Source organism: Eptesicus fuscus, chromosome 22, assembly GCF_027574615.1.
Source record: "Eptesicus fuscus isolate TK198812 chromosome 22, DD_ASM_mEF_20220401, whole genome shotgun sequence".
Lineage (NCBI taxonomy): Eukaryota > Metazoa > Chordata > Mammalia > Chiroptera > Vespertilionidae > Eptesicus > Eptesicus fuscus.
This window is the reverse complement of record NC_072494.1, coordinates 14,521,826-14,530,787: the sequence shown is the minus strand read 5'-3', so window position 1 is coordinate 14,530,787 and position 8,962 is coordinate 14,521,826. Positions and strand designations below refer to the sequence as shown.

At 58.0% G+C, this 8,962-nt stretch overlaps 1 protein-coding gene across 1 annotated transcript; it reads left to right on the top strand.

The window, feature by feature from the left end:
* The first annotated feature begins 4,281 nt into the window (after positions 1-4,281).
* LOC114227824 (protein S100-A15A) lies at positions 4,282-6,816 on the top strand. Its single transcript, XM_054711566.1, has 2 exons — positions 4,282-4,864; positions 6,477-6,816. Exons 1-2 carry the CDS (start codon positions 4,715-4,717, stop codon positions 6,651-6,653), a joined length of 327 nt encoding a protein of 108 aa, XP_054567541.1. The 5' UTR covers positions 4,282-4,714; the 3' UTR covers positions 6,654-6,816.
* Positions 6,817-8,962: the final 2,146 nt, after the last annotated feature.

Genomic DNA, 8,962 nt, shown 5'->3' with positions numbered 1-8,962 from the left:
TTGACTGCATGTCCCTCCTCTGTCCCACCCCAGGGGCAAGAAGCATCAACAAATAAAATCTGTATGGTGCAGACCGCCCGGGCACGCCGGCTGGGCAAGCTGGTGGAGCACCTGGTGCCTGCCGTCCTGGGCAGGGACCCCGCCTTCGTCCCCACCTTTCTCTGGAACTACAGAACTTTGGCCACCTCCCAGCAGGTGTTGGACCTACTACTGACAAGGTGAGCACCTGCCCCTCCACAGCGCAGTGGTCATCCGGGCACTTGCTAGCTGTGAGTCTTCAGGTCACGCATCTCCTTGAGTCTGTGTGCTCTCCTCAGAACAGCGGGGTGAACCCAGGAGCAAACTCATAGGATAATTATAGAAACCTGATGGGGTCCTCCCTGTAACGTGCCCTCTGGGTGCCTGGCCACTGGAGAGGTCTGCGCCGGGGGGGGGGGGGGGGGGGGGGGATGGGGGACAGGGGGGGGTGGTTGTGCTAATTGGTCATTTTCTCTTCCTCATGACGAAGCCTCTGCCTCATCCCTCACTTTCCTCGGGGCCTTGGGCTGAGCTGTTTTCTCATTTGAAAAGGAGATTGGAGATTTCATTAGGGTTCTCTGTCCTGGGTGAAGCCAGAGCAGGAATCCCAGGGGGGAGCAGCCGGCTAACTGAGATGCCTGTGATGGGGCTCGTTCATTCAGCAAATGTATCGGCAGGTGCAGGCATGTTCTAGGCACTGACCACAATCCAGCGCACAGAGCAGACCCCAACCCTATTTCCAGAGCTTCCTTGTAGTCGGGAGTGAGTCACACTAGACTTCACAGGCAGGTAGTGTCCACAGGGCAGTCGATGTGACGTCCTCCTGGCCTCCTCTAGGTATGGCTGCATCTTCCCCTATGCTGAAGAGGATGGTGGGCCTGTGGACCAGCAGAAAAAGTGAGTGGGCTTTGGATCAGAACCATGAGGGGAGTATAGGGACTACGAATTGGAGGTGCTGGCAGAACCCTGCATCCCATACATCGTGGGATTTCTACAAAAGGGCCCAGGTCTGAGGACTTTACCTAGAAAAAAGGGAAGGAGTCCTAGAGAGCTTTGGATGTGGATTTGGGTGGTGGGAGAGCATTGGGAAGTTAGTGGACAGAGTCAGCCCCTCAGAAAATCCATCCCCATCCCCTCCCCACCCGGCCCTGCATCCACTCCCCCACCCTGGGACCTGGAACAGGGGATGTGGGGTGCATCCTGCTCACTAATCTGGCAGAAGCTCCACATGGGTGCTTGGCTGGTGCTCCCGGCCTGTGGGAGTTGAGTGTCAGTGGGAGGAGAAGACGCACACGGAGCGCCTAGTGAATTAGCAGCATGAAGGTGCAGGAGCTAAAGTTCGAGGTGCTAGGACATCTCTACGAGGCCAGGGCTGGAAACAGAGACCTGTTTTTCTTCTATTGATCAGTTATTTATGGAGCCCCTACTGTGTGCCAGTGAGGGCAATGAGCAGAGCAGACACCACCCTTTTCTGCCCTCCTGGAGTTGACATTGGGGCGGGAAGGGGGCAGGGACACTGCCAGGCTTCCCTGAAGAAGGGGCAGGTGGTCTCACCACTGATCAAGAGCTCTCAGTTACGGAGCTTCAGCCAGCCCCTCCCTGGTGGCCAGGTGGACCTCTGCCAGATGGAAGGGGGGCAGGAGCAGGAGGCACAGGACCCCAGACTCCCACAGGGCTACTCTGGAGGTTAGTGTGGAAGGAAAGGCCAGGCCTCAGACTCTGCGGCCCATGTCTCTCCCCAGGGCCATCATCTCCATCCTGGGCATGTGGCTGGACCAGTACCCTGAGGATTTCTTCCAGCCCCCAGAATTTCCCTGCCTGGTGATGCTGCTGGCCTACCTCGACCTCAATTTTCCAGGCTCAGACCTGGAGCGCCAGGCCCAGCTGCTCCTTTCAGAGCTGGAGTGCTGTGAGCCCACAGAGGCAGAGGCAGAGGGTGAGGAGGACTCGGGGTGGGTGATGTGGGCGCGTGGGGAGGAGATGGGGCTCGGCCACACAGAGAAGAGCTGTTAGAGGCCAGGGGCAGAGCCGGAGCAGATCACCATCCCCATGGCCTGCAGTCCGGGAAGACTTCCTGGGGTGGGCTCTTGACTGGGGACTCCATCGATGGGTAGGACAGAGTTTCTGTCTCTAGAAGGCACACCGAGGCAGTCATGGTGACAACATGTTCTCTTCTGGGATCCACAGAACCAGCTCCAGAGCAAGAGCAAAAAAGACCTCAAGAGGCAACGCCGCCTCCAGTGGCGTCTCCAGAGCCAGAGCAGGCTCCGGGCACAGCCTTCCCTGAGCTTCAATAGGCAGAAGAGCCACCTGCAGCTTGTGGGCCACTCCCTTCAGCTCCTGCTCGGCCTGTGGTCCCCGGTCCTGGGCCGCAGCATGGCAGCTGCCACGGCAGAGAGGGCTCTCCCTTGCTGCTCACCCCTTTAATTGCAGTTTTTACATTTTTGTGTTTAATATATATTAGATATACTTAAAATTTTATTGTAGTTTCTGTAATATTCAGTTAAAATAAAATGTATTTCAAATAGAATATAATAAAATGTTAATAAAATAAAATTATATTTAATAAAATCTGATAAGAAATGTCAGTGTTAAGAAAGAATTAACCTTGAATCGTATGAACCTAACGTAATTTAAATGGCTACTGGTAATGGATTAAAGAACAAATTTTGATACATGCAAATAAATGATCACTATGCACTCGTTAAAAATCAGGCTACATTGACTTAGTGTGTGAGCAGATGTCCAGAGTACAGTATTAATGAAAAGACTAGTTACACCACAGTTGTAAGGAGATCATCACTGTGTATTGGGACAGTGTGTGTGGGGGGGGGGGGGGGGGTGGAGGGTAGGGGTTGTTTTTGTCCCAGATTGAAAAAAAGGCAGGGTGAAGGGGGTACAATATGAAACCTCTACCCCCAACAAGCTCTGTGTCAAAAATGAATTATTTTTAAGTGATAAATTATTATCTAGCAATTGTCCAAGGTCATATTGGCACACCAAATTCCTTAATTAGGTGGTTTCTAGGTTGTTTTTTAAAAAATATATTTTTATTGATTTCAGAGAGGAAGGGAGAGGGAGAGAGAGAAACATCAGTGATGAGAGAGAATCATTCATTGGCTGCCTCCTGCATGCTCCCCACTGGGGTTCAAACCTGCAACCCAGGCATGTGCCCTGACCGGAATCAAACCATGAGCCACTAGTTCATAGGTAGACACTCAAACACGGAGCCAACACGGTTTCTAGGTTTTATTTTCCCTATATGGCTATAGACATTGCTGTGGTGAACACCTTGCTTTTTTTTTTTTTTTTTTACCAGATTTATTGCTGTTTAATTACTTTCTTGGGATAAATTCCCAGGGGAATGATGGCTGAATCTAAGGTATTCAATAAATTCTCTGTGACTGTAGCTTGGCATTGCAAATTGTTTTACCTCTTAGACACCTGGGCCATTTTTATTTCATTTGATGAACCACTTATTTGCCGAGGAAATCATTATGTTGGGTAGATGAAGGCTCACCCTGTGAACTGGTAGAAGTTTGGCTTCAGTATTTACCTGCTTCTCTCAAACCTTCAGGGATGTGGAGGCTTAATCTCGGGTTCAATAACCTGCCCTTTGGCGCCCCCTTCTGGGAGATTCACTCACCCGCTGCGTGCCCCGCCCAGGGGAGATGCAAGGCCGGGATAGAAGGGCTGGCTGGCTGGCAGAAAGCTGGAGATGGGGGAGGAGTTCACCTGCCACTCAGAGGCCCAGGTGGTAGCTGTATGAGGCCAACCAGGCCTTGGACCACGCGGCTCCCTCCATCTGGAGTGCTGGCCCTCCATGCTTCTCCTCGCAGCAGCATCTTTTCTTCAATCCACCTAAACGCTGCCTCCTGAGGAAGGCTTCTTCAGCTCCCCAGGCAGACGGTGTCCCTTCCTGGGTGCCCTGTTTGTGCCACTAAATTAGCAGTGTTCACAGTGTGTGACTGTCCCCTCCGCTCGTTCCGCCCTGTGAGCTGGCCACGTGTCCTACTCATGTGGCCTGGAGAGTCCTGGCACACGGCAGGGCCTCGAGAAATAGTTGTCGGGTGAGTGAATGTCCTTCATGACTGTGGAGTCTGGGGGTTCACCAACTGAGGTAGGACATGCAAGGGAGGTGTACTGGAGTTGTGGGTGTGGCCCCACCCAAGCCCTGGAGCTGGGAGGGTGAGCTGGGAGGATGAGCTGGGAGGGTGAGCTGGGAGGATGAGCTGGGAGGGTGAGCTGGGAGGGTGAGCTGGGAGGGTGAGCTGGGAGGATGAGCTGGGAGGGTGAGCTCCCTGGGAGGCAGGGAGATGGATAACCTTGTGACCTTGTGTGAGTCTGAGATGCTTCAGATCAGGCTCTGAGGGCAGGTGGGTCCCTGAAACTGGCTGCGTTCATCTTAGGGAGCAAGTGCGTGTGATGTCATCTCAGGAATGCAGTGAGGCTCAGCTGTGCTGCCGAAGGACCTGTGAGGCGTCACAACACTGGCCGCCATAATTGGAGGCCCCGAGGATGGGCAGGGAGGGGCCCTGAGACCAGGCCGGCAGGAAGCAAAGGGCAGAGGCGGCTTGGGCTGGCCCAGAGGAGGTGCTGCTCTCTCTTCCCAGCTTCTCCACTGTCCCCCGCTGCTCCACCTCCACATCTCTGGACTTGGCCCTTGTCCCGCTGCCATCAGAGGGGCCCCGCTGCCATGACGGACACGCCAGTCGAGGAATCCCTCTTCCAAATCATCCACAGCTACCACCAGTACGCGGCCCGGGAGGGGGACGTGGAGACCCTGTCCCTGGAGGAGCTGAAGGCCCTGCTCATGGACAACGTGCCCCGCTTCATGGAGAGCCTGGTGCGCGGGCCTGGGGGCAGGTGGGGGGCAGTAGAGGGTGGGTTGTGGGGTTTGACGTGAGGGTTTTGTACAGGGAGCATCTCCCAGGAGCACTGGAACTTAGGGGAGGGGAGGGGAGGGGAGTGCTGAGGCAGGATCAGCGGCCACGGGGAGGACGGCCCTGGCGGCTTTTCCTCCTGAAACTCCCTGCCTGGCCCCGCTCCAGCCCAAGCATCACTGACCCCTGCAACTCCACCCTAACCCCAAAGCCGTGTGGTGCTCTGCTTGTTTTGCTTCCCCTGCCCCTAGGCCCTGCCCAACCTTCTCCTGGGGTCAAGCACAGCCTCCTCCTGCCCACCCCCATGCTGGGGAGGATAGTCGGGTTAAGGGGAAGCCAGGAGGGACTAGGTGTGGGCAGGTAGGACATGGAGCTTCCCCTCCCCCTCTTGTCCCAGGCCAAGTCTCAGACCAGCCTAGGGGCCCAGCCCCGAATCTAGGCTGCTCAGCCACCTGCTCAGGCCTGGAATCTTCTCTGCCTTCAGGACCAGCCATGTGATTACCCGGCTCCCTGGGGACTGCAAGGCCAACTCGAGTGTCTGCCCTCGGTGCCACGGTGCCATGCCCCCGGGGTGACCCAAGGCTGCTGCATCCAGGACAAGCACCCTAGTCCCTGCAGGTCTCCCTGGCCTCCCTTTGGGGAAATCAGAGGAGAGTCTTGTCCTGGGCTTATTGGAGCGCAGCCACCAGGTCACAGAGGGGGGACGGGGTGACTGTGATGAGTCCCCTGTTTCTAGGGAAACCTGGTCACCTGGGCACGGGGCCCACAGGGCAGGCCCCTGGGCACAGGGCGGAGATGGCAGCCTGGCCAGGTGGGCTGCGTGAGGGAAGCCTGGGAGAGCTGCCCGGGCAGGAAGCCTGTGCACTGTCGTGTCAGCCAGCCCTGTGGCGGGGCTCCCTCACCTTCGCCTGTCCCGTCTCCTCCTGCACTCTGACCTTGACTTCCTCCCTGCCGTCCCTTCCACCTCGAATGCTCCTTTGCTCTCCTACGCCACCCCCAGGCCTTAGCCCTCAGGGCCACTGCTCTGGGACATCCGGACAGTCCGGGGCCCATGGCGTTGGCCTTCCCCCATCCTGCCCTTTCCTTAGGACACAGGCCAGTTGCCATGAACAATCCTGGGCAGATGGCACCCCCTGCGGAAATCTGACCCACTGGGTGCCGGCCCTGCCATGGTGCTAGAGATGCAGACCTGAGGGCAGGTGGGCGGTGCCCAGGCTGGGCGGCCCCTGAGGGTGTCTGTTCAGCTGGGGAGACAGACTTACAGCCACCAGCAGAGGGCCAGGCGCTCAGCCCTGCTCAGCCACCAGCCGGTCAGCCAGCAAGCGGCGCCCAGGCTGCACCTTCTGCCTGCCCCCTGCGCCCCGGTCCAGGTGCCCGGCCCCCTGGGCCCCTTCTGCCTGGTTCTGCCGCGCAGGGTCCTGGCCTCCGAGTGAGTGAGGAGTGTTCCTGCGAGCCCCCGGCAGGCAGGGCCACACTCAGTTTCCCCGCGCCGTTTCTTCACCAGCGGGCGGTGGAGCTGCCCCTCTGCCAGGGCCCAGGGCCGGGGCGCTGGCTGACCCTGGGCCCCCTCCTCAGGGCCGGAAGAAGCCGTACTTCGTCACCGAGCTGTTCCGGGCGGCGGACAAGGACAAGGACAACCAGATCTGCTTTGACGAGTTCCTGTACGTCCTGGGCCGGCTGCTGAGGGACTACCACCTGCGGTACCACCGGCAGCGGTGCGCCCACTACTGCGCCCAGCACAGCCTCTACTAGGGGAGCAGGGCACCCCCAGGCCTGCCCGGGGAGCCACGCGGCCCAGCCGGGGCGGCCGAGCGGAGCTCTGCCACGCGTGTCTGTGTGCCCAATGTGTGTGCACGCATGTGCATGGGTGTGTAAGGACACCTGGGAGGGAAGAGAATAAAGCAACTTCACAGCAGTTTCTGGTGTCGCTGTCTTCATGGTTAGGGCGTCAGTGATGGGACCAGGAGGGGAGGTGTGGATTCCCCAAATAGAGGGTCATCTATTTTGGGTGAGAGAGAGATCCCCTGCCTCCAGGAGCCCTGTCTGAGGGGGAGGCAGCCCCTGCTCTCAGCCTCTGTCTGAGGGGGGAGGCAGCCCCTGCCTCCAGGAGCCCCTGTCTGAGGGGGGAGGCAGCCCCTGCCTCCAGGAGCCCTGTCTGAGGGGGAGGCAGCCCCTGCTCTCAGCCTCTGAGAGAGGGGCGTCTTCTCTTTGGGGAGCTGACCCTCTGACACGAGATGCTGATCACTCCCTCATGGCACCTACATGGTGGGACAGGACAGGAGGGCAGAGGCACTCGACGTGGACCCTGGTTTGAAGGTCTCTTGTCTCCGGGTGAGAGCCCCAAGGATCAGCGTGCGAAGGGAGCGCCTGGGAAGGGCCAGGACAGCGGGAAGATGATGCTGGCCATTACCTGGGTGGCGGGGTCAGGGCCAGTCTGGGAGGTAGACCGTGAGGTGGGTTTTGTGCAGCTGAGTCAGAGACGGGGACGGGGCAGAGCCCACAATCCAGCCTGTCAGGGGGAAGAGCGATGAGTGGCACGTGGGTGACTGTCAATCAGGGAAGTCTTCCCGGAGGAAAGAGGGCTGGGTCTGGTTTTACTAATAAAACATGATGATGACGTGGCGTTACTCCAGCTCAGGGCTACGTGTGACTCACGGACCCAAGTCCTCCCTGGCCCCGACCCCTCCCCGCGGAGACCTGCCCTGCCCTGTCTGTGTTGTCTGTGTTTCTTTGAATCCCTCTGGGAGGGGCTCCTCTGCCTCAGGCCCCGCGAGGGCTCATCTTGGTGGGTTTCTTCTCTGAGGATTGTCTGGGAACCCACGTCCCAGTTACTGTGGTAGAAACAATGGGTTTTAAGGGAATGATGGGCGGTCATCCTCATTGCTCCCCGTGCAGGTGACTGGGGGGTTGGGGGGTTGAGGTGTCCTTTAAGGGCCCTGGCTGGCTCTTTCCCAGCCGGGTCTGTGTCTCACAGAGGGCAGAAGCGCCCTGCGGGCTGAGTGGGGGCCTTTGTGTCGGGTCAGTCAAGCTCTGAAGGGGATTTTCCCTCTGCTCCCTCCCTGGTGGGGCCCCATCGCCATCCCTTCCACACTTGCCCGTCAGCCACACTCGCCTTTGGGGACTCAGCTGGGCCCCCACCCACTTCCCTCTGGGCCCTCCTGCCCTCCGGGGGCCTGACCGCCCTGAGGAGGTGTGCGTCCTGCTGCACCGCGTGGGGCTGCTGTGCTGTGTGCGGCCTCCACCGAGCCGGGGACGTGCCTTCCCGCCGGGCCCAGGGTCAGCACACAGTGGGTGGTCAGCCGTGTTGGAGGGAGGAATACAGGAACCTGCTTGGAATCCCCGTGGGCCTCGTCCTCATGTCCAGAGACCCAGGCCATCCCTCCCCGGGCCCAGGGGGGGTTCTCCCTGCCCTTTTCTTTGGAACCGAGTTGGGTTTCACAGGCCATTGAGTACTAGGGGCACCTCAGCCCAGCGCTCCTCACCTCCTCCTCGCCTTCCGGGGGGATTTCTTCAAGGCCGGCCTGCCTGTCCTGATTTCGTCAGCCTGGGCCGGGCCTGCTGGGATCTCTTGGGACACACCCAGGACGGAGCTCTTTCCTGTAAATGGGGCCCCATCGCCATCCCTTCCACACTTGCCCGCCTGCCAACACTTGTCTTTCGGGGACTCAGCTGGGCCCCCACCCACTTCCCTCTGGGCCCTCCTGCTCTCCCGGGGCCTGACCTCCCTGTGGGGGTGTGTGTCCTGCTGCACCGTGTGGGGCTGTCTGTGTCCTCCACCAAGCCAGGCACCATGTCTTGTCACCTCCATGTCTTCCCAACAGACCCAGTTGGGAGGCACTGTTGTAAGCACTTTCAATAGTTCGACTCATTTAATACGAACAAAAAACAATATGTGGTCACTCTTATTATTATCTCAATTTGGAGAAGCTGAGACAGATATATGAAATAACAAAATTTTTTTATCTATTATTTCTTAAATCTATTTATATGGACAAGTTTTCCTTTCTTTTTTTATCCATTTGACCTTCTTCAGGTCCTTGATTTTTTATTTCTAAGAAAAT

What these genes read in the sequence shown, in the direction of transcription:
- LOC114227824 (XM_054711566.1), top strand. Translation starts at nt 4,715, where the DNA reads ATGACGGACACGCCAGTCGAGGAATCCCTCTTCCAAATCATCCACAGC. An exon ending in CCCGCTTCATGGAGAGCCTG is followed by an intron (nt 4,865 to 6,476) that starts GTGCGCGGGCCT and finishes CCCCCTCCTCAG; the next exon opens with GGCCGGAAGAAGCCGTACTT.